Source organism: Entelurus aequoreus, linkage group LG07 (assembly GCF_033978785.1).
Source record: "Entelurus aequoreus isolate RoL-2023_Sb linkage group LG07, RoL_Eaeq_v1.1, whole genome shotgun sequence".
Lineage (NCBI taxonomy): Eukaryota > Metazoa > Chordata > Actinopteri > Syngnathiformes > Syngnathidae > Entelurus > Entelurus aequoreus.
In genome coordinates, this window is record NC_084737.1 from 75,807,671 (window position 1) to 75,835,520 (window position 27,850).

A 27,850-nucleotide genomic window follows, 5' to 3' on the forward strand; every position below is an offset into this window, starting at 1 on the left:
CAGGGTTTGCGTCCAGAACATCGAGTACCGTGACGCAGACAAAGCAGAGACAGGGCGATATCACAAACAGCACATTTGCATTTCTGAATAATCATATATTTTGTCTAACTGGGGCTGCTAAAATTACCCCCGTTCCTTCAGAAGCAGCCTCAGTGATGTAACCAGGGACCTCCCAAATAAATAGAGGAGCACGTGGGCTGTACCTGAGAGCATAGGTTGGATCTGTAACTAAGAAGTACAGCCCAAAACGTATCTCCTCATTGAGCCAAATTGAACTCTGTCTCTGCATGATTCCTTGCTTCTTGTCTGTTTGATAGATGTCATCAGTGTTTGCACCTGACAAAATCACACATTGCTTGTCCATTGCATTTTTTGGACTCACATTGCGCTAGCAAAACTAAAGAAATGCGGTAAAAAGGCTAAAAAAAAAAAAAAAAACACTTAAATGGCAGCATCTGCTGACTGAATGAGGACCAGGATCCATCTGCCCGCCCACAATCGCTGTGCTGCCAGGCACACAATAGGTGGATGAACCGCTCGTACACTTGAGACAATCTTCAATTAACCAAAGCATGGTTTTTTTTCTGCCTGTGGTTCGTAAATCGAAAGGTTTGTGCAATGAGAGGTTGGTGAATGGAGGTTTTGCTGTAACCTGCATTGTTATCTGCCTTGCGCTAGCAGTCGTTCACTATTTAGAACACACCAAAAAAGACACGTGTTATATTGTCTCACATAAGAATTGTGAATGATGGGCAAAATAAAAGAAAAGAGCAGTCTAATATAAGTACTGTATATTAGTACAGCACATTCCACTAGTCAAGTCCAGTGTTAAGTAAAAGTAGCGACTTGGTATGGTATGCCGTGGCTTGACCTAGCAACGGTTGTTTCAAGGCAGTGATGTTTTTCCCCATCCGGTAATCAAACACAAGTCACTTTTTTTTAGATGTATAAAGTCCTTTAGGTTTTATTCAAACTAACATTTAAAAGCTTTCGCACATTTTGGTTTATCTGTGTTGTTTTTTGTTTTTCTTACCCTGCTTTCACTGATAACGCACAATGGAACATGTTGCAATATCCCCCCCCCCCCCCCCCCCCCCCCCCCGAGAACCAGCTTCCTCTGCAGTAGACTTTCATTTTACGGTCACATTTTCCACCCAAAAAAAATGGTGCTGACTCAACTTAACTCAGTCAAAGCAACACGATGACCTGACTGAGTTAACCGAGTATATTACACTTCACAACTTGAGTTGGCGTTCGGTCTTATGTAAGATGAACTTGAAAATATTAGTTGAGAGAACTGTAAAATATGTCAGTTCAATATATTTGAGGAAGTTACTACAACTGTGAGTCCCGTTTGCTCAACTTGGTGAATGGTTGGTATTATACCTGGGTATATATTGGAATATGCACACAATCAGTACATATGTTTTCATGTAATGTTCACCGAAAACTACTTAAAGGCCTACTGAAAGCCACTACTACCGACCACGCAGTCTGATAGTTTATATATCAATGATGAAATCTTAACATTGCAACACATGCCAATACGGCCGGGTTAACTTATAAAGTGCAATTTTAAATTTCCCGCTAAACTTCCGGTTGAAAACGTCTATGTATGATGACGTATGCGCGTGACGTCAATAGTTAAACGGAAGTATTCGGACACCATTGAATCCAATACAAAAAAGCTCTGTTTTCATCGCAAAATTCCACAGTATTCTGGACATCTGTGTTGGTGAATCTTTTGCAATTTGTTTAATGAACAATGGAGACTGCAAAGAAGAAAGCTGTAGGTGGGATCGGTGTATTAGCGGCTGGCTGCAGCAGCACAACCAGGAGGACTTTGACTTGGATAGCAGACGCGGTATCCGACGCTAGCCGCCGACCGCATGGATGATCGGGTGAAGTCCTTCGTCCTTCCGTCGATCGCTGGAACGCAGGTGAGCACGGGTGTTGATGAGCAGATGAGGGCTGGCTGGCGTAGGTGGAGCGCTAATGTTTTTATCATAGCTCTGAGGTCCCGTTGCTAAGTTAGCTTCAATGGCGTCGTTAGCAACAGCATTGTTAAGCTTCGCCAAGCTGGAAAGCATTAACCGTGTAGTTACATGTACATGGTTTAATAGTATTGTTGATTTTCTATCCTTCCAGTCAGGGGTTTATTTCTTTTGTTTCTATCTGCATTTAAGCACGATGCTATCACGTTAGCTTCGTAGCTAAAGTGCTTCGCCGATGTATTGTCGTGGGGATAAAAGTCACTGTGAATGTCCATTTCGCGTTCTCGACTCATTTTCAAGAGGATATAGTATCCGAGGTGGTTTAAAATACAAATCCGTGATCCACAATTATGTGGAATCCAATGAGCCAGCTTGTACCTAAGTTACGGTCAGAGCGAAAAAAGATGCGTCCTGCACTGCACTCTAGTCCTTCACTCTCACGTTCCTCATCCACAAATCTTTCATCCTGGCTCAAATTAATGGGGTAATCGTCGCTTTCTCGGTCCGAATTGCTCTCGCTGCTGGTGTAAACCTTGGGGAAATGTGAGGAGCCTTTCAACTTGTGACGTCACGCTACTTCCGGTACAGGCAAGGCTTTTTTATCAGCGACCAAAAGTTGTGAACTTTATCGTCGATGTTCTCTACTAAATCCTTTCAGCAAAAATATGGCAATATCGCGAATTGATCAAGTATGACACATAGAATGGATCTGCTATCCCCGTTTGAATAAAAACAATTAATTTCAGTAGGCCTTTAACTTCTCTTATCAGAACTATTTGAAGTTAACTGAACTTATTAATGAGTTTGCGTTCTTTTTTGTAGTTTCGTTTGTCATAACTCTTTTTACTTAGTTGTGATGGGCAATTTGTTCTGTCATGACAATTGTCCCTCTGATTAAAAAAACTAAAACATTTTTAACAGTGCAGTTAACACATTTTTTTGGTGGGGGTGGTAGCCCTACGTCCACAAACGTCCACTGCAGAGGACACTGGCTCTCAGCAAGATATACAGTATTATCTCAGGGCGTTCAATCGTTCGCAACTGGACTGCTTGGTTTGTCTTGGAAGTGAGAAATTTGTTGTCAAAATTGGATCTCCAAATGATCATTCACGCGTTCATTTCGTCTCGCATTGACTATTTACCATGAATTGATTAACGTGGACCCCGACTTAAACAAGTTGAAAAACATTTAGACCCCGACTTAAACAAGTTGAAAAATATTTAGTGGTCAATTGTACGGAATATGTACTGTACTGTGCAATCTACAGTACATATACATAGTAAAAAAGTTTCAATCAATCAATCAATCAATGCGATTCTCTTTTCACTCTCTTCAACAAGTCAACGCTAAATAGACTTCAGACTGTACAAAATGCAGCTGCCAGACTTTTGACAGCCCATATAACCCCCGTTCTATCCAGTCTTCATTGGCTTCCGGTTAAATTCCGCATTGAGTTTAAAGTTTTAGTCCTGACATTCCGTGCGTTGCATGGTGGGGCCCCTCAGTACACCACTGACTTGCTTTGCCCCTGCTATTCTGGGCGCAGCCTCCGGTCTTCAAGCCAGGGTCTTCCAAAGGTCCCAAAAAAATCGTTTTAAAACCTGTGGAGACCAGGGGCCGTACTTATCAAGCTTCTTAGAATTACTCCTAAGAAGTCTGCTAAGAGTTGACTTAAGAGTAAATAAATTCTTCGCTGAAAGCTGCACTTAAAAGTTAGTTATCAAGCGTCTTACTCACACTTTCAGCGAAGTGTAGGACTGAATCTTAAGTGTCACACTCAGAGCTGAATTACGACATTACTATGTGCCGTAAACGGAATTTTAGGTGACGTCATTTCTGTGTCCATAGAAATGACCAATCACGGAAGGGAATCCGTTGTCTAAGAATAAAGAAATATCTTGTAAATATTTAAGTGGACAATGGGAGTGTATATTTTGACAATAAACTACAAAATAATACAAAACAAACTAGTCCCCGCCGGCACTCACGCTACCGCTCCCTCTCTTCTATCGCCCACACACTCACTGACGTCACTCACCTCACGGCCACACACATACGCTACTGTCATAACATTTTCTTTCCAATTCATTAATTAGGCAACTAATTTGAAACTGGTGTGGGTGGCTCTATATATACTAGCCCACTGCAGACACATGCAGAAATCAACAAGGAATCGAAAAGTATTAAATCTGTGACAAAAATAATATCCGCTCTGTCTAAACGATACCGTTTGATCAGCTGCTCGTCATAAAAAAAAACCAAACATTGTTCCGTTCCCTGAACGTTCGCGCACGTCTCTCTCGCCTCAGTGCCATCCCCTGCTGGCAACTCCTAACCAATAAGACACCTCTGAAGGTCTCTTAAATATCGTGGAGAGTAGGAGTGATTCTTAGACTTAAGAACGTTGATAAAAAGCTTTTATTCTTAAGTTTGAGAGTAGGACTAAATTTCGCAAATTCTCAGGACTTAAGTGTAAAATGGCACTCTAAGAAGCTTGATAAGTACGGCCCCTGGCATTCCTGGCTATAGCTCCCTGACTCTGGAACAACTTGCACCAGTCCCTCCGTGATCTTGACCGTGTTGAAACTTTTAAGAAACATTTGAAAACTTCTCTTTTTAATAAAGCTTTAAGTTAATGCACATTTTATCATTTTTAATCCACTTTGTATCCTTTTTATGATGTTGCCCATGTTGTTTTAATTCAGGGGTGTCCAAACTTTTTCCACCAAGGGCCGCACACGGAAAAATTAAAGCATGCGGGGGTCATTTTGATATTTTTCATTTTCAAACCATAACAAAATATATGGATTTTTTAATATATTTTACCTTTAGGGATCCCGGGGACCATAAAGGGTCTCAGTCATTAAAATGTTAAAAATAAGTCAGATTATTTTTATTTTTTTATTTTTTAACGCTTACAGTAGATCTCTATATCAACTTCAAGTTGATATAAAGTAATAAAAAAAAAAAATGTTTTATGGCTTTTCTGTCAAAAACAACTTAGTTTTTTTTTATAGTAAAACTGAAATATGCAGTATTTAGTAATTAGAGCCCTAAAAGATCAATATTGCAGGACACCATTGATTTTAATTATTTCATATTTTTGAGTAATCACAGTGAAAAGATAAATAAAAAATCACTAAATATATTTGGGATCCAAAAGGTGCCCCACTCATAAAGTGATACATTTGTATTAGGTTTTTCTTTTACTTTTACTTAAGTTGCGAGATCAACTTCAGATATATCTGTCGATTTTATGCTGGAACTATTATTTTGTTTGTTTTATGCGCTTTTGTCAAAGAAAACTGATGTTTTTATATGGCTACTACACAATATATGCAATGTTTACCACATAAAACATTTTAAAGTGAAATATTTGAAGTCATTGGAGCCCTGAAAATAATTCATTATAACATGGATTTTTTGTCATTATAAAATAAAGAAAGACAATAAAAAAAAAAACAGCCAGCATGGCAGCTTTTGTGTCAACATTGCAACTTTTTCTCGTTAGATTTAACCTCATTCCAATTTTTTCAATGTTCTTTTTTATTTTTACAATAGTATTTCCAGAATGTGTGGCGGGCCGGTAAACAGTTAGCTGCGAGCCGCACTTTGGACACCCATGTTTTAATTGAATTGTTGTTTTACTTCACCTATGTTTTGTAAAGCGCTATGTGATTTTATCTGTGAAAAGTGCTTTACAAATAAAATTTACTTTACTTACTTTACTTTGGAAGATCTTTCGCCGATCATCCGAGTAGGCTTCATCAGTTCGTGCTCATAGACTTAGATTGGTCAGATCAAGTCCAACGGTTGGTGCCAAAACCCCAAATATTTATACTCCAAAAACCAGGAGGGTGTGCCTGGGCAAGCATGGTTTCTCCCTATCGTAGTGAGAAAAAAACTGTTTTAATGCTAACGAGCAATCTATGAGTCTATGTGCACGAACTGATGAAGCCTACTCGGATTGATTGATTGATTGATTGAGACTTTTATTAGTAGACTGCACAGTGAAGTACATATTCCGTACAATTGACCACTAAATGGTAACACCCGAATAAGTTTTTCAACTTTTTAAGTCGGGGTCCACTTGATACAGATATATGCTATCATCATAATATAGTCATCACAGAGTATATACATGATGATGAGTAGAGAAACCAAGCAGTCCAGTTACGAACGATTGAACGCCCTGAGATGACAACGACCTGGATGAATGAGAACCTTCATAGATACAGTATTATTGATGGTTTGGCTTTCATGCTTGCACACTGAGGCTCATATTTGAAGGCACGGAGATATGGACACTGTAGACCTTGTATGGTAGTGGTTTCCCATAAAAGCACTGAGGAGAACTTCACTTATTCATTCATAACCAAGCCCTCTCAGCTTATATTCGTATGACTTCTATTTGAGTCATACAGACGTCCTTTGAGCACAAACCAGCTTCTCGTCATGCACCAGCCTCCACATCTTGACGAGCTCCTGTGCGCTCAGTTTGTGCACCACCACGAGGTTCTTGTAAAAGCACGGCTCGCTGTTCATGGGGCTCACCCTGCGCCTGGTGATGCCGAAGGTTCTGAAACCCAAGTGCATCTCCGGGCTCAGACGCAGTCTCTGCAGACACATGCCCAAAAATACGTCGTCGATGGGATACAGCTCCAGGTCCTCGGAGACCACGAAGAGCCTCCTGGCCAGCTGGGAGGACATGAGGAATCCTCCTCCTCCTACGTAAGGAGGGTAGGGCTTATCATAGAGCTCCCTGGGGATGAAGTATTTGCTCTGTCTGTTCCTGATGGGTATGGCTTTGGAGATGGTGTCCCCCACAAACAAAGTGGTCTCCTTGTGCTCCTCCACCTTGAAGCCGATGAGGTCCAGCAGGTTGTTGGTGTTCACAAACACGTCATCGTCTCCTTTGAATATAAACTGGACTCCTGGGCAGTAGATGTTGAACCATTTAAGAAAGTTGACCTCCTTCAGGGTCAAGTTGAAGAACGTGTCCATGAAGTCCCACTGCAGGATGTCCCCGTAGATGCGGTCCTCGTACTCGATCAGTTTCTGTAGGTTCTTTTTGTCTTTGCCTACAGCGGGGCTCCCCAAAAGAAAGAGGGTCTTTATGCTCTTACCGTCTACAGTGTGTTCCTTGCCCCAGGTTTTACGCACCGCCTCGCGCCGGTCGTGCTGCTCGATTACAGACTTGACCACCATGAGGAGGTGCACCCCGCCATTGGAGCACTTCTCCGGGTGGTTGATGAGCATCGGGAAGTACCTGCAGTGCCGGTGCAGGACGAACTGGTGAAACCGTGAGTCCAACCTCCGAAACCAGTCCTTGGTCCTCACCGTGGCGTCCTCGCTGCAGTTGAGCACCTGCGCATTCCAGAAAGGGCCGGTCCGGTTGGAGACTCCTCGGAGCGTTGTGTGGTTCACCCAAGAGTGCTTGGCGGCGGTCTTCTTGAATGAAAAGCAGTCTCCACACCAGCCGATGTGTCTCCTATACGTCCCCGTGGCGTCCTTCTCGGGGAGTCTGAGCTTGTGGATCATGAGGAGCGAGGCGAAGAACAGAGAGAGGCTGAGAAGGGGCTTCAGCAGACCGAGCCGCTTTCTCCTGAAAAGGAGCTCCATGGTGCTCAGTGCAGTTGCTGGGGGCTCTCCAACGCTTCACCTTGCTCCATCCTCAAATTCAGCTTCTCCGGCATCGATGTCCCCTCGCATGTGGTCCTCCGCGGCCCCATCGACGAGCTGACACAGACGTGGCCCCAGGGATCTTTGTGGCCATGACGGCACTCACTGAAGGCACAGGTGGGCTTTCAGTCGTGGGGAAAAGATGCACATGCTCCCTCAACTTCTCTGCTCTGCCGTTGCTGACATACACCTCCTTCATGAGAGTCATTCTCCTCCTCCCTTTCCCAACTATCTCCTCCCACCTTCTCATGTTGACGTCTCTTTCTTATAACAGGTGTCAAAAATCATTAAGTGCACGCATTTTCCTTCAAGAAATAACACATTTGGCATTATTAAGGCAAATGTTCCATTTTTGCACATTTTGAGTACGAGCTTAGATAAACAAACAAAGCCTTGTTTCATTGTAAGGAATAGTCTGCCAAAAAAAAGGGATATTTCAGCTGGTAAAATTAAATGTTTCTTAAAATTAATAATGCAAAAATGCATTTGAGTGATAAATGTCACATCACAGCAGGTGATAATTGTAAATGCAATGAGCCACTCTTTGTATTATTGTATGGGAGGCCCTCTACTGGCCTCTAGTGGATAAAATGTAGAATTGCACGTTTTTAAAAGTATTTCACTATGCCAAGCATATTTAGGAATTAAAACAGTTAAGAATAGGGATGTCAGATCATGTTTTTTTTTGCCAATATCCGATATTGTCCAACTCTTAATTACCGATACCGATATCAACCGATACCGATATATACAATCGTGGAATTAACACATTATTATGCCTAATTTGGACAACCAGGTATGGTGAAGATAACCTTAAGGTCCTTCTTAAAAAAATAAAATAAGATAAATAAATTAAAAACATTTTCTTGAATAAAAAAGAAAGTAAAACAATATAAAAACAGTTATATAGAAACTAGTAATTAATGAAAATTTGTAAAATTAACTGTTAAAGGTTAGTACTATTAGTGGACCAGCAGCACGCACAATCATGTGTGCTTACGGACTGTATCCCTTGCAGACTGTATTGCTATATATTGATGTATAATGTAGGAACCAGAATATTAATAACAGAAAGAAAAAACCCTTTTGTGTGAATGAGTGTGAATTTTTTGGGTTGGTGCACTAATTGTAAGTGTATCTTGTGTTTTTTATGTTGATTTAATTAAAATAAATAAAATGAAAAAAATACGATACCGATAATTTCCGATATTACATTTTAAAGCATTTATCGGCCGATTTTATCGGACATCTCTAGTTAAGAATGTTATTTGTTTTAAACATGTCAGTGCTTTGTGACAACATGCAATATAGGTATTGGTAGAGCAAACAATGCAAACAAAAGTCATTATGAATGTTGAACATGATTAAAAATACAGCATTTTTCAATTGATTATACAAAAATGTATTTGCACAATAATAGGTAAAATAGTTGATAATAGTAGGATGCTTTGAATGCCTCTAGCGTAGCCTGGTGGACAAACAGGGTTCATGGATGTTGGTGTCAACATATTAGTCACTACTTTATTTTGAAATGACGCCAAGACATGTTCCTTATAAGTCGACGTCAAGCTACATTTGCAATATACAGCTTGTACTTTTGACAAAGAATGCATTAAATCAATGGAATCACAATACAAATCTAAGAGCAATAGCAAAGTATAAATAACGGAACATAAATATAAAAATATCAATGTTCAAGGTCTTCATAAAATAGTTTGACAAAATTACTAAATAATTAGTGCATTTTTTTTCCTATTTTAAATACAATTTAAAGTAGTTTACGGGAGGTTTTAAAAATGTTCATTTATTAATTGTATCTGTACAGCCCTTACCTTTGGGCTGGTACCGAGGGCGACTGTGTTGACCAGTTTGACGCGTGTAAATGATAGAATGTCCAGTACTGTAGAACTGTGTTTGGATATGACAATCCGTTTATTCCAGCTATCTAAATTAAATCAGATGTAGGTTAAATAACAAAGTATGCTGACCTTCAATGGCACATTATCACAGCATTGTCACGACACAAACACGACCACGGTCGAAAACTGTTTGTCCTCCAATCGCCCTGCCCGTGCTCACACCTGAACCTAATTTATGGAGGCTACCATGGTAACCGCACCATAGCAACAGTCCCCTCCCCCGTCAATACTTCCTGGTTCTTAACAGGAAGTGAGTGGAGCAGTCTGCCAAAAAAGGAAATTAAACATGCTGAACCCAACAATCAATTTAGATAAAATAAAATAAAAACAATGTAAACAAATAAGGAATTTTGGCTCCAACAGTATCTACATTTCATTTCCGGTATCTACGTATTACGGCGACGCGTGACGTCACCACGCTGCGGCCTGATCTGAACTACACAGCTGAAAGAAATTGGAGAGAACAACACGGCGCCGGAAAAAAAAAGCCACAACGTCACGTAGTCGTGTAACAACCAAAGATATCAAGGAGCCAGCTGAAAAAAAGTATTGTTTTGTTTGGTAATAAGTTACCACCGATAGATGATACGCAAGGTAAGTGTCTGGGCTGTGGTGGAGCGTTTTTATCTCACTGCTAAGTCGTTTAAGGTCAACGCTTTGGTTCACGGTTCTTGCTAGCGGTGTTAGCTCGGGTTTGGGACGCTTGTTATTTAGAGTGAAATGTGCTGGGATTAACGTCGCGTTTTAATTGTCAAGCGAGTATAAAGTGCTTAAAATGTTGCGTTTATGTTTGACGAAGGAGAAACATGCAGGCTCGCCTGACAAGATCCACTCACACTTGACGAAGATGGTCAAGTGACTAGTAGTCAATTAGTCATGCTACGTTATTTACGTTGCAACCAATGACGTATATATCATTGATTACGTATATATAATGTATTACGTATATATCATGTCCATCCGTCCCTTTCTATGCAGTGTGTCCTCATTTGGTGAGCTGGAGCCAATGTAGCTCACTTTGGGCTGGTCTCCAGTCACCGGACAAATACAAACAGCAGACAGAATTTGTAAGGTCATATTATAATTTCATTTGCAGGCCTCGAATTTTAACTTTTTAAGGTCAAGGCAAGTGTTGCCTTAAAGGAGGGCAGGATATATATATATATATCTGTGTATATATATATATATATATGTGTATATATATATATATGTATATATATATATGTATGTATATATATATATATATATATATATATATATATATATATATATATATATATATATATATATATATACGTATATACATATATACGTATATACATATATATATATATAGGGTTGGGTATCGTTTGAATTCGAACGATTCTGATTCTTTTGTTTCGATTCCGATTCCTGACGATTCTCGATTCCGATTCTTTTAAGAGGCAGGGTCAAAAAAAAGTTTAGGATATTTTAAATGAGCTAGCTAACCTACAGTCTTTCTGAATGAAATAGTCTGACATTCTCCATCAAATTTTAATTCTATTAACTTTTTATGAACTTTACTATAAATTCCTCACAGGGCTGTTTTCAACTATAATATAAATATCAAATCTATGAACTTGAATATAAATATTATAAATTATGAATACATTTTCCCAGGGGTACACTTTCCTCAAGAGAGCTTTATTTTTGAAAACCTCATGAAAACACATTTACACATAAGTGTATGATGCTGCAGGAAACCTCATGAAAACACATTTACACACACAAGTGTATGATGCTGCAGGAAACCTCATGAAAACACATTTACACACACAAGTGTATGATGCTGCAGGTACTTAAAAATGTTTCCGTGCTCCCACTGATGGGCTAACCTGGTGCAGAAAAGCAAATAAACAATAAGAAACAACTTGCAAAACCCAGTCCAGATTAGCAGCAGATACAGTATAAAATCAGAGACAGTTCTTGTTTAGGAAAATGACCATATCTGCCTTCTCAGGCAGGATGCGTGAGCGTTCTGGACAGATAGTGTCTCCTGCTGTGGAAAATACACGTTCGCTGGGTGTGGAAGAAGCTTGAACGCATAAATAGGAGAAAGCGAGATATGACAGCAAAGGATAAGTCTTTTGTTGGTTCCACCGGACCACCACCATGCAGCAGGGTCGTCAGACATAAGTATCGGTGGAACGTCCTGGTACATCTGCAGCTCTCTCTCCTCTCGTTTCTTGATGGACATGGAGCTCTGTTATTTCGCGGTTATTTCATTTTTTTTTGTAAAGTAAAGCCACACTTTGGACCGCCGACGCCCGCTATCCATGCTTGAGCTTGACTGACTCGCTCGGCTATGCTAACACTTCCGGCGGTGGGCGCTTCTTCGTTGGTGTTCAGCGGCTTCTTCTTCCGGTTCGGCGGACATATTTTTTTCCGGTCGGCGGACTGGTATCGAAAATAGGAATCGAAATGTAAACTTTTGAACGATTCTGGGAGAATCGGAAAGTTAGTCCCGGTTCCAATCGATACTCGATACCCAACCCTATATATATATATAAATATGTATAGATATATATCCATCCTTTTTCTACCGCTTATCCCTTTTGGGGTTGGGGGGGTCGCTGGATCCTATTTTAGCTGCATTCGGGCGGTAGGCGGGGTACACCCTGGACAAGTCGCCACCTCATCACAGGGCCAACACAGAGACAACATTCACACTCACATTCACACACTAGGGCCAATTTAGTGTTACCAATCAACCTATCCCCTTGTACATGTCTTTGGAGGTGGGAGGAAGCCGGAGTACAGTTATCATGCCATATAAACAGTATGATTGGTGATTGGTATATATATATATATATATATATATATGTCAAGGTTTCTGTGGTTTATCCGTTATACAGTGCGCAATACCGGGGTAGAGCGGAAATACGTTAAGTCATAAAAAACACAGAGGCTATATCATCCATACAAGCCTGTTTCGCAGGTTTGACTGTGTTTTTTCTGACCTAACACATACATATATATATATATATATATATATATATATATATATATATATATATATATATATATACATATATATACACACATATACATATATGTGTCAAGGTTTCTGTGGTTTATCCGTTATACAGTGCTCAATACCGGGGTAGAGTGGAATATACGTTAGGTCAGAAAAAACACAGGCTATATCATCCATACAAGCCTGTTTTGCAGGTTTGACTGTTTTTTCTGACCTAACGTATATTCCGCTCTACCCCAGTATTGAGCACTGTATAACGGATAAACCACAGAAACCTAGACTATATATATATATATATTTATATACATATATACACACACACACACACACACACACACACAAAAAACGTATATTCCACTCTACCCCAGTATTGAGCACTGTATAACGGATAAACCCCAGAAACCTCGACCATATATATATGTATATACAAAAAACGTATATTCCGCTCTACCCCAGTATTGAGCACTGTATAACGGATAAACCCCAGAAACCTTGACTATATATATATATATATATATATATATATATATATATATATATATACATACACACACACAAAATAGCGTTCATGTATGAGCTCTAGGGCTGCCAATTATGGCCAAAGTAATAATTAAGATTATTGTTATCAATATTGAAATCACGATTACTGATTGTTAGGTAAAGCAGTGTTGGGGTGTGAACGTAATGCCATCATCCATCCATCCATTTTCTACCACTTGTCCCTTTTGGGATCGCGGGGGGTGCTGGAGCCTATCATCATGTCATTTGTAATGTCTAATAAAAAGACTATACATAAACGTTATCCATATATTTATAGACATATATTAGTTTTTTTTAAATTCTTTAATAACATCAACTTGTCAGCTTTTTGTCATTACATGATGCCTTTATCTCTATTTTTACATTTTGATAGAGAGAGTTTTTATTCTTTTTTTTTTTTTTAAGTGATGTACATTTATATGTAGAAGCTGTATCAGGACAGATCCATTAAGAGTTTGAGCAGAAATATGTCGTATAGGAACTAACTATACACAATAAAACATTAAGAAAATGAATGATTTTTGAAGTAACACCGTAGTGACATGAAAAAAAGCAAAATTAATGTAAAAAAAAACCTTGTTTACTTTTTGATATCAAAATAAAACAAAGCAGTTTGGCTAATGAAGATGAACTCTAATAAACAAGCTTTGTTCTTCTCCAACAACTCCCTAGTGGTTCAGTACAACAGTTTGGCCAACAAAAAAAACCTGGAGTGATCCCTCTCACATTGAATAAACAATCTTCACAGCCTGTGTTCAATTCGATGAGATGACAAAACGTTTTAGCCAGTATTGTTATTTGAACACTGATACAGTTAGCAGTTAAATAAAGGACGAGGGAACATCCCAGTCAACAAAGTAAAGACATTGTAAATAAGTTGTGACAACGTTCACGACACATCGCCTGCTGCAAAACATCAAATAGTTTTCTCCTTTGCTGTATACTTTTAGTGTGGGGACAAGTGTCTCCAATATTGTCCACACCTGTCTCCATCTAAACACAGCAGTGCGCTCTTAAACGCAAGGGAAAATGACGTTAAACCAAGCGCTTGGCTCCGTTTACTCCGAGGGTAAATCTCCCGAGCAAAGTCAGTGTCGTTGGTCCGCCATGATTATCCAGCCAAACACCGCTAGTGCGCATGCGCCTGACTTCGTCTTGCCTAAAATGCATTAATAAATGACAGGTTTTCAGTAATTAAAAAAATAAATGGTATTACTAACTATCGCAAATTATCATTATACCGTTTACTGTTACATCCCTCGTCCATTAACATGTACAAAGTGAAAGGCGGTCACAGCATGTTCTTGCCGCAAATGTTGGTCAATTTTTTGGGGCATTACGGCGAAAGACGAGGGCGGTTGCAACACTTCCCGTAGTTGCCGCTGTAGAATTTGAGCCCTGCATTTGGTCATTAAAAGCTGGAATACTGCTTAATATTATGAATGCTGATTGAAGTTGTCTCATCAGATGCCTGGTCAACTCAACAAGGTGGTGATGCACAGAAAGAGGAAGAGTGTCTCTGAGCCCAAAAACTCCAAAAAGGTGTGTTCTCTTGGCAATACAAAGTGAAACACAAAACTTTTTTTACAAATCTGCACCCCCAATTCAGTGAATGCCTTTTAAACGTCTACTATTGTGAATTTTTTTTCATTTTTTATGACAATGTTTTCCTTGGGCCTTTGTGGGAAGTAAGGCTGCCTGATTTTGAGAAAAAAGTTAATTGCGATTTTTATATTTTATACATAAAATGCGTAACACTGAGACAATAACAGGACATGTTACTTTTAGACTGTCAATCAACATATTTTTATCTGAAAGATGCTGTTTGCAACTTCCTCACAGTAACATTTTCAGAGCAAAAAATATACAAGAACACTACCGGCCGGCTAGCTTATGTTACCAATTTGTTTGACAATTATATTTTTCACAATTAAAAAGTTTGTCATAAAACTGTTTATCGGCCAGAATAAAATGATTGGTGGGTGCGGCTGTCACTCACCCGGTCTCATCAACACGTACGCCAGGGAGTGCGTGCACACACACGAAAGCAGTCCAAGAGAAGTAATGAACAATTTGCAGTTATGTTGTTGTTATAATAGTTGATACATTCATTGACAGCTAGTAGTAGCTAATAGTTGATACATTCAATGAATGCTAGCTACTCAAATCACTAATATTAGCTAACAACACCTAAAGGGAATGCACGTGCAGGTGTTACGAACGTACATAATTAGTCATTACGTACGAGAAGCTGTAAGAGGGTGGGATATACTGTGTAAAATACATTGGAAAGTTGGCAGCCTCTAGGCATGTGTAAATGTTGCAAACAGCCCCTTAAAGGTGCCACACAGAACAATATGCACTAATTTACTTGAAAAAATAATTGAGCTTTTGTCTAAACCATGCTGAACAAATACTTGAAAAAAACTATAGTCTTTATTGTAATCATAATATAATAATGCAAGTAACTATTTAAAAGGATATATACTTTTATTTCTTATTATCAATCAAAGTTTATTTATATGGCCCTTAATCACAAGTGTCTCAAAGGGCTGCACAAGCCACAATGACATCCTCGACTCAGATCCCACATTTTCTCATTACTGTAGAGTTGTTTATCATTGTACTGTAATTGGAAGGAAAATAACTTTATCCTAATTTCTATTCATCCATCCATTTTCTACCGCTTGTCCCTATCGTGGTTGCGGCAGGTGCTGCAGCCTATCTCAGCTAAATAAACCAAAAAATAAATAAAATGGAATCAGTTCTGTAAGCAAGTAATTCAAATAAGTATTAAACATCTTAGAGTGCATTTTTTTCCCAGAAGGATAAATGTTTTTTTATTTTTATTGTTGCTGTCATGCGATCATGGCTTTCTCGCTTGTTTGTCCGTGTTGATGGGTGTATATTGCCCATCCAATATGTGGCTGAAATATTCCCATGACAGGACATTTGGCTTTGTAATCATATTTTTTTCCACCTGATTTTGTTGTGTTGCAGCACTTCTCGGGAGGGTGTAAAAACATGAGAACAAGGAAGGAAGGACCTTCCATTGATTGATTGATTGATTGATTGATTGATTGATTGAGAAGTTTATTGACATCTTAATTAAAACCTCTAAAGGCTTAGTGGCCACATGCGTGGACAGCACCTATTAGCTCTTATTTCCAAAATTGTGTACACTATTGAATTGGGGTCTTATGGCCGCTTATGTGGACACTTATACTGCCATCTGGTAGTGTCAGAAGAGTATAACATACAATGGAATTTGGAAAAAAAACTGTAAAAATAAGAATTAGCATGTCACTAAACATGAAGTACACATTTGTGTACTTATGGACTAAGTACATCATATCAAAAGCTGATTCTTGGTTTTTATTCTAATTAGGGTCCAATAAGCCCAAATAGCAAAGAGAAATAAACAAAGCATGTAAACAAACAGCTTGGGCCTTAAGAAGTTAAATAATTGAATCCATGTAATGCTTTAAAAAGGCAAATGGATGGCACAAAAAGCCAAAAGGCTTGTTTCCATTGTGGACCATTAAATATTCATCACATTTGATACATTCAATAATAAAATATATGTAACATGTATATAAAAAATTACGTTAAAAAATGGATAAATTATCTACATATACGCAGTATACATGTCAGGTGATTTGAAAAACAATATATACAAAAAATGGGGGGGTATATACACTATGTACATGACACTATGTACATGACATAGTGTCATGTACATAGTGTACATATTTTCCTCATCAGTTTAGTGTTCTTTGTATCTTTTCAGAGAGATGTAATTCTATTTTTTTTAAAAGAGCGTTTTTAAATATCTCTCTCTAAACATTTCTCTTTTGTCAAGATCCTTCTGTTTAGGTTGACTCCAAGAGTGTGCAAAACAGAATGAGAAAATATATATACACTTAACCACATATAAACCTGGTTGATGCTTTGGAAAGTTGCTGGGGATCAATTTTCATTCAGATCAGGTAGAGGTTGAGCTGAGCCATGATTTTATGGCAGTTTTAACATTTAGTATGGAAGTTCGAATTTCAAGGTCTGTTGGTAGTGCATTCCACTGTGTGGTGGCAAAATAGTAGAATGCATTTTTTCCCATGAGAGTCTTGAATTTGGGGGGGGCAAGGTATCATGTACACGATACCTCTTTTGACCGACTCCTAGCTAAATGAGCCCGCCCTGCATCTTAAAATAAACCTGGAATCTCTGCAAATTATATTTTGGTCAGTTCCAGACCGTGGATATGAAGGTTTGATCATATCATTTTTCTTCAGCTAATAGGCTACAGACACAGAAACTGAGCGTGTTCCAGTTAAGCACTTTAAATGTAAAAAGGGCAAGTTTGCCCAACACTCTTCAAGTACACTATTTGTGGAACTTCTTAGGTTTATTTAACATACTTAAAAATAGTATTATATCATATATGTGACCTTTTTAAAGTTTACAAAATTGATGACTAAATTTGCATAATCTTTCCATTCTTCTTCTTCACTATGTCACAGGTTTCTGTCCCCAGGAGGAAATGCGTGAAAAGTCCAAAGGCGCTCTGTGAAGCGGAGAGCAGTTCGGTGGCTAGCGCTAAAAGCAAAGCGGCCGGCGACACATCAGAGAGACTGTCTCACATCAGCTGTGAGTGCCTCCTGTCTGCAGGCAGACAGCGATGCTCTGCGTCTCCTCTGTTGGACGGGCAGGATGGCAAAGAAAACGACATGCGGACCAGCCCCTTTTTGGAGACCTGCGCATGGTACGGTGTACAGGACATGCGTGGTCCTGATGACATGGAGTGCCAAGAATCGGACAAAAACGTGTTTCCTGATGATGACAGCAACCAGATTCTTCCTGTGGAACAGTTTTTCGGAAATCTGGATGAGTTACAGGTAAGCCAAAAAGCTCAGTTGTCAGAAAGTCATTATCAATAGTTTAATTATTTATTAAGATTGTGTTTACCAATGTGTACACTTTAAAGAAAAACCTCTGTGGGCTGTAGTGACTTACTCGATGGACATTTGTCTGTTTGGTCAACTTGGCCGTGGACGTTTTTTTCAGTTGATTTTGGGTATGCACTCCATTTCTGTCGGTATAACTTTGCTCCAAGCGCCACATTTACAGTCAGGTCACGCCAGTCTTGACTCTCCCGGCTTCCATCTGCTCGCTAAGCTTCTATAATTAGCAGTTCATCCTCTGTATACTCAGCTTCAAACAGATAAGTTTGGGAATCCTAATTTTCCAAAAATAGCTGTCTTCTTTGCGTTTGTTGCCGGAAGTAGGAAGTCAAGTCAATCAAAATGTATTCATATAGTCCTTAATCACAAGTGCCTCAAAGGGCTTCACACACCACAACGGCATTCTTAGATCTTAACTTACATCCAGGCAAGAGAAAAAACTCAACCCAATTGGAACAATAAGAAGGCTGCAGCTAACGATTATTTTTCTATCGATTAATCTATAGATTATTTTTTTCGCTTAATCGATTAATCCATAGATTATTTTTTCGATTAATCTATAGATTAGTTTTCCTTTTACCGATTATTTTTTTTATTTAAAATGAAGATGAAAAAATAAATGTAGGCCCGTTTTTTCAAAAGGCATTGCTTTTATTTACAAAAAAAAAGAAGGCCCCACTATGGACTGGACTTTCGCTGATGTATTGGATCCACTGTGGACTGGACTTTCACATTATTATGTCAGACCCACTCGACATCCATTGCTTTCGGTCTCCCCTAGAAGGGGGGGGGGGGGGGGGGGTTACCCACATATGCGGTCCTCTCCAAGGTTTCTCATAGTCATTCACATTGACGTCCCACTGGGGTGAGTTTTCCTTGCCCGTATGTGGGCTCTGTACCGAGGATGTCGCTATGGCTTGTACAGCCGTTTGAGACACTTGTGATTTAGGGCTATATAAATAAACATTGATTGATTGATTGATTGATTGAAGTATGGCCACACAGTCAACATTGACAACAACATGACAAAATATTCTGTAACAATGTAAACATTTAAAACTTTTAACATTTAACAAAATTAAAAGTAGCTTATTTGCTTTTTAATGTGCAAATATAAAAGTAAACATCCAGTGCAAATCTTAATATTCTGCAATAGTATAAGCATTTCAAAAGTAAAAGTATTGCTTATTTTGCTTTAAAATGTGCAAAAATAAAGATAAACATCCAATACAAAAAAGTGTAAAACGAAATATTCTGTAACAGTGTAAACATTTCAACAAAAGTGAAAGTATTGCTTATTTGCTAAAATGTGCAAAAATAAAGATAAACATCCAATACAAAAAAGTGCCAATCTAAATATTCTGGAGCACTGTAAACATTAAGTATTGCTTTTAAAATGTGCAAAATAAACATCCAGTCCAACACAGTACACAATAACCAATTCTACTCATTACAGTGAGTGTCTAACAGTTGTAATGAAGAAAGGTTAGCATGTCTACATGCTCTGGTTCTTTTCTTGTTTACAATATTCCCAGCAGCTGAAAATAGGCGCTCAGAAGGGGTCGATGTGGCTGGAACTGAGAGCTAATTAGCCTTCACCTCAAACCAGGACTGCGAGTGAGCTGAGCTGCAGTTTAAGTTTCTAGAAGGTCAACGGGCTCATAGTGATGTTACTAGTAGTTGACTGGGAGGTGTTTATTATCATTTGGGGAGAGTCCGCTGCCTGATGCTCACCTGCTAAACACCTATCTGCTCCACGCTGAAGCGCTGACTACATGCGCTCTGAATACGCACTGCTGATTGGCTGGTAACGTTTTGAATACGCACTGCTGATTGGCTGATAACGCTTTGTATAATGCTTTGTGTGTACCAATCAGATGGTTGTGTGGGTGGGACAATGCTGAGTGCTGAGACAGAGGCAGAAGGAGCAAAGCAGCTTGTTAACACTTTAGCTTAGAAACTCGTTCGGTACACCCCCGTACCGAACCGAATGCCCCGTACCGAAACGGTTCAATACAAAACACGTACCGTTACACCCCTAGCAGATACAAATGACACATTCATGTTTTTGTGTAATGATGACAACGTATGTTCACGCGGACGATTAACTGGTTGATGGTTTTCTTTTCAAATGTTCGTTCATAGCCGTTGTGCTGCTATTATAGGCCATTTCCGCTCGACACAGCGTGCATACAACAACATTATTAGGCCGTGTATTGGAATACTCCCACACTTTTGCCGACTTTTGCCGTGATTTTTTTCCCCCTCGCTCGCACCGTCTGCTTTGCGGTCCGCCATGACGGTCCTCCATGACAGTAGTGTGACGTAAATATGCGACGCGTCGACGCACAAAAACGGCGTCGACGTATTTACGTAACCGATGACGTCAACTACGTCGACGCGTCGTTTCAGCCTTACTTGGGGAGGAATGCTATGGATGCCAAGTGGGTACAGTTTATAATGTGAGAGTCCAGTCCATAGGGAATCCATTTGCATGTAGACAAGTCGGCAGCGCAGAGACATCACCAACTGATGCATAGAGGAGTGGTCCGGACTTGGAAACTAATCCATGGCCACCTGATAACCTCTCCATGCATGAGAGGGGGGCTTAGCAGAAAAGAGAAGCGGCAGGTCAACTGGTCTAAAAAAGGGGTCTATTTAAAGGTCAGAGTATATAAATGAGTTTTAAGACGGGACTTAAATGCTTCTACCAAGGTAGCATCTCAAATTGTACTGGAAAACGGTCTAGAGCCCGCAGACTTTTTTTGGGCTCTTGGAATCACTAATAAGCAGGAGTTCTTAAAACGCAGATTTCTGGTCGGGACATATGGTACAATACAATCAGCAAGATAGGATGGAGCTAGACCGTTTAGTGTGTTATACGTAAGTAATAAAACCTTAAAGTTGAATCTGAAGTGCACAGGAAGCCAGTGCAAGTGAGCCAGTAATTTGATCAAACTTTCTCGTCCTTGTCATAAGTCTAACAGCCGCATTTTGTACCAAAGTTATCCTTTTAATTACTAGACATAGAAAGACCCGAAAATAATATGTTACAGCAATTGAGATAAGACGTAACGAATGCAGGTTAGATCTTTGGAGCAGTGCATGAATAACCGCTGTTTTGAATGCAAGAGAAACTGTGCCATAGGAAAGTCATAAGTTAATCATATTTAGCACTGATTGTCCTAATATTACGAACAGCTCCTTGATAAGTTTCCCAGGAAGTGGGTCAAGTAAACATGTTTGTTTTGTCCCATTTACGAGTCGCAAGAGTTCCTCTGTTATTTCTTTAAAATGGGAGCGATTACTTTGGAGAGCATTTTATTTAGAAACAGCTACTTTGGTGACAGCGCAACTTTTTTTCCATGATGTGGTTGCGTCACAGTGCTGAAGCCAAACAAGACAATCATTGGATCAATACTCGACTTTGTACCGCCCACGGACGTTGGGCGAAAGAATACAAGTGATTGAAAGGGGTTTGCAGGGCTTCTGCATGATGATTGGATGACCTGTCTGGGCTGAATCCTTTTTTGATTGACAGCAACATGAGTGAATCAGCAATCTTGAAATATAAAACACTGCCAAAGCATTTTTCAACTTTCATTCCGTTGTACCTATTGATAGGGAGATATTTATACTTTTTTAAGAGAAGTTTTCTTTGTAAAATCTAGCATGTTTATATATTGCATCTGTTATTGGAGACTGTACTTATGTTTAAAGAGTAGCTGAAAAAAAGCTTCCCCTATTTGAAAGACCAGCAGCTGCCACTGGTATACAGCCTGTGTTACATTGTGCTATAATAACAGTTATAAAAATAGAGCAAAACGATATAACAAATGTTAATACTAATTACTAATAACACACTTAGTTTTGAAATGTACGTAAATAATTTTTGGCATTAAAATATATGTGCATCATCAACAAATATGCAAATGTGTGATGATGTCACATTGGCCATGCCACCTAGCCACGCCCCCACCGCCACATGTAGATTTTAAGCTGGGGGAAACCCTGTACTGAAATTGATAACATTACGTCTATCTCACATAGTTCGTCGCAAATAATTTTGACCACATCTAGGAATTGATATGGTGGGAATCTTGATTATGTGCTTCGTGCTGCGGTAGATTTGACCTCAGTAGAATGCATGTCTACCTCTGGCACAGTCACTAGAGAAAAAACGTAGTGAGTTTTGTATTATTCTACGAGAAATGCTGTGTGCGCAGGAACTTTCCTTACTGGTGCTGGTTAATTCTTTCTTAACTGACTCCTCACCCGGGCCAGCAGGCGGTCTTGTTGCCTGTGTCCGGGCCTGTTGTAGTGTAGTTAGTCATGTGCTATGTTATTGTAAGCCATATACAGGGTTAAAACCTTGAAAATGCTTGGATTTTAATGTTGTGTTTTCAAGGTTTGAAAGATGCTTGAATTTTGGGTGAAGTGTGTTGGCCCTGCGATGAGGGGGCGACTTGTCCAGGGTGTACCCCGCCTACCGCCCGAATGCAGCTGAGATAGGCTCCAGAGACCACCCGCGACCACAAAAGGGACAAGCGGTAGAAAATGGATGGATGGATGGATGGATGGTGCTTGTAAATGCTTGGATTTGTTCATCATATTTTTCGGCAGTCTGACTCAATAGGCTAATAATAAAATGGAAACAAATAAAATAAGTTTCCTTAAAAATGAAAGCTACACGCTTGATCTGTTGGCTTTGCATGAGCCCTTACATTAGGTTGTTGTCAAGGCTCTGTGTCGCCCCCAAGAGGACGGTGGTGCATCAGTCCAGGTCGTTTTAATGAACATTGGATGGAAAATGACAAATACAAACTTTGGATAAAACGTGGACCAAATCCACGTGTAGCCTGCTGCAAAGTATGCAAAAAGGAAATTAATTTGCACTTTTTGGACTTGTTTGCACTGTGAAGGTCATATGTAATTTGTAACCTTTTGCACAACAGAGCTGAGTTAATGTAAATGATTTTGAGTTTTTATACAATATGGTTCGATCTATGTATTTTTTGCTCCATTATTTTGGTTGTCTACTTAACTTGTCTGACTACTTCAGTTAAAGCAAACAAGTTACATTTTGTCGTTTTGGTTAATTGCATAAAATGGTTACAATATTGGACTTGTTTGTACTGTGACGGTCATGTAATGTATAATTTGTAACCTTTTTCACATCTTAGCGCTGAGTTGACATGAATGATTTTGTAGTTTTCACACATGGTTGTATACATTTCTTGCTCTATTATTTTTGTTGTCTACTTAACTTGTCTGGCTACTACCTCAGTGAAAGCAAAAAGTTAACTAAGGCTGCAGCTAACGATTATTTTTCTATCGATTAATCTATAGATTATTTTTTCGATTAATCGGTTAATCTATAGATTATTTTTTCGATTCATCTATAGATTATTTTTCCTTTTACCGATTTTTTTTTTTTTTATTATTTAAAATGAAGATGAAAAAATAAAAGTAGGCCAGTTTTTTCAAAAGGCATGGTTTTTATTTACAAAAAAAAAAAGTATGGCCACTCAGTCAACATTGACAACAACATGACAAAATATTCTGTAACAATGTAAACATTTAAAACTTTTAACATTTAACAAAATTAAAAGTAGCTTATTTGCTTTTTAATGTGCAAATATAAAAGTAAACATCCAGTGCAAATCTTAATATTCTGCAATAGTATAAGCATTTCAAAAGTAAAAGTATTGCTTATTTTGCTTTAAAATGTGCAAAAATAAAGATAAACATCCAATACAAAAAAGTGCAAAACGAAATATTCTGTAACAACAGTGTAAACATTTCAACAAAAGTGAAAGTATTGCTTATTTGCTAAAATGTGCAAAAATAAAGATAAACATCCAATACAAAAAAGTGCCAATCTAAATATTCTGGAGCACTGTAAACATTAAGTATTGCTTTTAAAATGTGCAAAATAAACATCCAGTCCAACACAGTACACAATAACCAATTCTACTCATTCCAGTGAGTGACTAACAGTTGTAATGAAGAAAGGTTAGCATGTCTACTTGCTTTGCTTCTTTTCTTGTTTACAATATTCCCAGCAGCTGAAAATAGGCGCTCAGAAGGGGTCGATGTGGCTGGAACTGAGAGGTAATTAGCCTTCACCTCAAACCAGGACTGCGAGCGAGCTGAGCTGCAGTTTAAGTTTCTAGTAGGTCAACGGGCTCATAGTGATGTTACTAGTAGTTGACTGGGAGGTGTTTATTATCATTTGGGGAGAGTCTGCTGCCTGATGCTCACCTGCTAAACACCTATCTGCTCCACGCTGAAGCGCTGACTACATGCGCTATGAATACGCACTGCTGATTGGCTGATAATGCTTCGTGTGTACCAATCAGATGGTTGTGTGGGTGGGACAATGCTGCGTGTGTACCAATCAGATGGTTGTATGGGTGGGACAATGCTGCGTGGTGAGACAGAGGCAGACAAGCAAAGCAACTTGTTAAGACTTTAGCAGATAGTTAGCTTTAGCTTAGAAACTCGTTCGGTACACCCCCGTACCGAACCGAAAGCCCCGTACCGAAACGGTTCAATACAAAACACATACCGTTACACCCCTAGCAGATACAAATGACACATTCATGTTTTTGTGTAATGATGACAACGTATGCTAACGCGGACGATTGACTAGTTGATGGTTGATGGTTTTCTTTTCAAATGTTCGTTCATAGCCGTTGTGCTGCTATGATAGGCCATTTCCGCTCGACACAGTGTGCATACAACAACATTATTAGGCTGTGTATTGAAATACTCCCACACTTTTGACGACTTTTGGCGTGCGTTTTTCCCCTCGCTCGCACAGTCTGCTTTGCGCTCCACCATGACGGTAGTGTGACGTAAATATGCGACGCGTCGACGCACAAAAACGGCGTCGACGTATTTACGTAACCGATGACGTCGACTACGTCGACGCGTCGTTTCAGCCTTAAAGTTAACTTTTGTCTTTTTGTTAATTTGTTATCTTAGCCACAGTTATAAGGCTAAGTATGCTTAATAAAAGGTGACTGAGGTGTTGTGAAACAAACAAAATATTTTCCTTTAATTTATTATCCTTATATTAATGTGGAACAGTTTAGTTAATAAATGAGTGAAATTGACATTTTGAGGGTGCGTGCATTTATATCACATTATGCAGTTTCCGAGCACAAATACGGTGTGCATCAATCCGTGCTGTTCGATGTCATTGAGTGCTGTAAGAAAAAGAACAAGAAATGTGAAAAACACAAATGGACACACGTTTGCAAACACCAATGACATTGAATAGTCTACAGAAAAACTGCTTTATTTTCTAAGCCCCATTCAGTTAATGATAAATGCTTCTTCAATGTTAGGCTTAGCTTTTAGCAGATTTTCCGTATTTTTCCTACAGACAGCATTTGGTGACCTCAAACAACAAGGCTATGGATTGATTCACACTGGTTTTATATATATATATATATATCACCAAAAATGATTCCCGGGCACGGCCAACGCTTCATATCATATCGGGAATCATTTTTGGTGATTTAACCCCCAATTCCAACACTTGATGCTGAGTGCCAAGCAGGGGGGTAATGGGTCCCATTTTTATAGTCTTTGGTATGACTCGGCCGGGGTTTGAACTCACAATCTACCGATCTCAGTGTGGTTCCTTGAGATTCTCAGCTCTGTAATGTCGGAACCCTTTCAAGACCGTGAAAAATAGAACCGGATCAGGAATGTGTTAGCAGAGTGTTATTGTCACATAAACCTGAATTATGACCCTGTGTGGCCACTACATCTCAGGGTGTCTTGAATTTTTTTCTTCCAGAGTACACAAGCACAACTCTCCTTGACTGGCTATTTGGTTTCCTGTGCAGTAGTAGTGAACAAAAGTAACTGAAACGACAACCTGAAACTAATGGATGTGGGGTTACTTTTGTTGCTGCAAAACCAAAAGAGAAGGCGCTTCAGTCAAAAATGCTGCTTTCGCAGGAGAAATAAACATGAAAAGCTACATATCAGAAATAAAAGCTGACCAATCAGAACTCTGCGGTCCTTGTCGCAATTGACCCGAAATTAGAATTCATTGAAGGTAAATGTCAAACTCTGTGTTTGGATAGGGGAGGGAGGGTGAGTTGACTGAAGTGTTTAGTATTTAATTAATAAGTGTTAAAGGGGTTTTGCAGATCATTCACAATCCTTATGTGGACATGCACACATGTTTTTTTAAGCATTTTAACTTGCAAATAAACACTAGCAAAAGTCAGCTAATAATGGAGGTAATGGTATTTGCTTTATTCTGCTGATAAAGCGCTCTAAAAACACCCGTATTGTAAGTATATATGTAATGAGTAGATAATAGTGTTACCAAGTTTTGAGTAAATAAATGACGTGACTTCAAATAAAACATTTTAGAAATGTTAGAGCAGTGGTTCTTAACCTGGGTTCTATCGAACCCTAGGGGTTCGGTGAGTCTGGCTCAGGGGTTCGGCGGAGGTCAAGACACACCCGACTCATCGTGTAAATAAAAACTTCCCCCTATCGGCGTATTACGGATACGACAACAGCAGAAGTCACACTGATTTGCAGGTGTGTAATTTGTTGTCAGTTTATGCACTGTGTTGGTTTTGTTTTTTGAACAAGGTGATGTTCATGCACGGATCATTTTGTGCACCAGTAATAAAACATGGTAACACTTTAGTATAGGGAACATATTCACCATTAATTAGTTGCTTATTAACATGCAAATTAGTAACATATTGGCTCTTAACTAGTCATTATTAAGTACTTATTAATGCCTTATTCGGCATGGCCTTATTATAACCCTGGCCCTAACCCTAACCAAATAACACTAAATTAAGTCTTTGTTACTTAAAATATGTTCCCCATACTAAAGTGTTACCAAAAACATATAACTTTGTCTTGAATTTGAAAAAAACCAAAAACATTTTATATTTCACTAAAGAAGGGTTCGGGGAATGCGCATATGAAACTGATGGATTCGGTACCTCCAACAAGGTTAAGAACCACTGTGTTAGAGTAAGACATTCTGACAATAAAATTGCACGTGTCAGTCAGTTAATTTAAATTAAGCAAGTAATTTACTGCAATTAATCTGGTTTAAAATAAATAATTTTATACAGCACCAGTTAAAAGTTTAACACTGTCAGTTCAATTTCGTGTTCTATAGTTATATAGAAGTTAGTTCTATAGCCACTCTGTTTAAAAGCTTTCCCAAGAAGGCAAACCACACTTGCTTTACATGCTAACTGAGCTGAAGTCTCTATGATGTTGATGAGTATGTAAGCATATGAGTCAACGTTTGTTTGGTTATATTTGAGCTTGGTTCAAAGAAAGTTTAAATTCCCGTTTGATTTGTATTGGTTAACTAGTAATGCTGTTTGTCCCGGTAGGATTTTCCTCAAAGAACATCAGCGACGACTTCTCGTCATCAGAGAAGGCACAGGCGGCGCCATTATTACGCTCTGGAAGACAGCGATGAAGAGCAGCAGGAGGCAGAGGCAGAGGCAGGCCTCAGCAGTACACAGCAAGAGGATACTTTGTGACGGCGTCTTACTTTCTGCACTCAGAAACTTTTCAGCACTTAGCTTGAAAAAAAAAAAAAAAGTGTATAAAGCAGCCAAATGAAACTTATGAGAAGTCCAGTCAGCCTATCACAAGCACCAAGGTAATGTGAGCATTCCTTTTTGTTTTTGATGCTTATGCCGAAAGATAAGCATACCTCACACTTCTGACTTTGTCACAGCGGT

General features: G+C 39.1%; 2 protein-coding genes across 2 annotated transcripts; one reads left to right on the forward strand and one right to left on the reverse strand.

Annotated features, from left to right (window-relative positions):
* Positions 1-5,992: 5,992 nt before the first annotated feature.
* b3gnt7l (UDP-GlcNAc:betaGal beta-1,3-N-acetylglucosaminyltransferase 7, like) lies at positions 5,993-7,712 on the reverse strand. Its single transcript, XM_062052240.1, has one exon. The coding sequence runs from the start codon at positions 7,615-7,617 to the stop codon at positions 6,412-6,414; it is 1,206 nt and encodes a 401-aa protein (XP_061908224.1). The 5' UTR covers positions 7,618-7,712; the 3' UTR covers positions 5,993-6,411.
* Positions 7,713-10,003: 2,291 nt separating this feature from the next.
* lg07h1orf174 (linkage group 07 C1orf174 homolog) lies at positions 10,004-27,716 on the forward strand. Its single transcript, XM_062054506.1, has 4 exons — positions 10,004-10,190; positions 14,602-14,676; positions 17,655-18,029; positions 27,494-27,716. The coding sequence occupies exons 1-4, from the start codon at positions 10,179-10,181 to the stop codon at positions 27,644-27,646; spliced, it is 615 nt and encodes a 204-aa protein (XP_061910490.1). The 5' UTR covers positions 10,004-10,178; the 3' UTR covers positions 27,647-27,716.
* Positions 27,717-27,850: the final 134 nt, after the last annotated feature.

Coding starts and splice junctions, on each gene's coding strand:
- b3gnt7l (XM_062052240.1), bottom strand. CDS start 7,617: ATGGAGCTCCTTTTCAGGAGAAAGCGGCTCGGTCTGCTGAAGCCCCTT.
- lg07h1orf174 (XM_062054506.1), top strand. Junction 14,677..17,654: donor AGCCCAAAAACTCCAAAAAG/GTGTGTTCTCTT, acceptor ACTATGTCACAG/GTTTCTGTCCCCAGGAGGAA. Junction 18,030..27,493: donor GAAATCTGGATGAGTTACAG/GTAAGCCAAAAA, acceptor TTGTCCCGGTAG/GATTTTCCTCAAAGAACATC.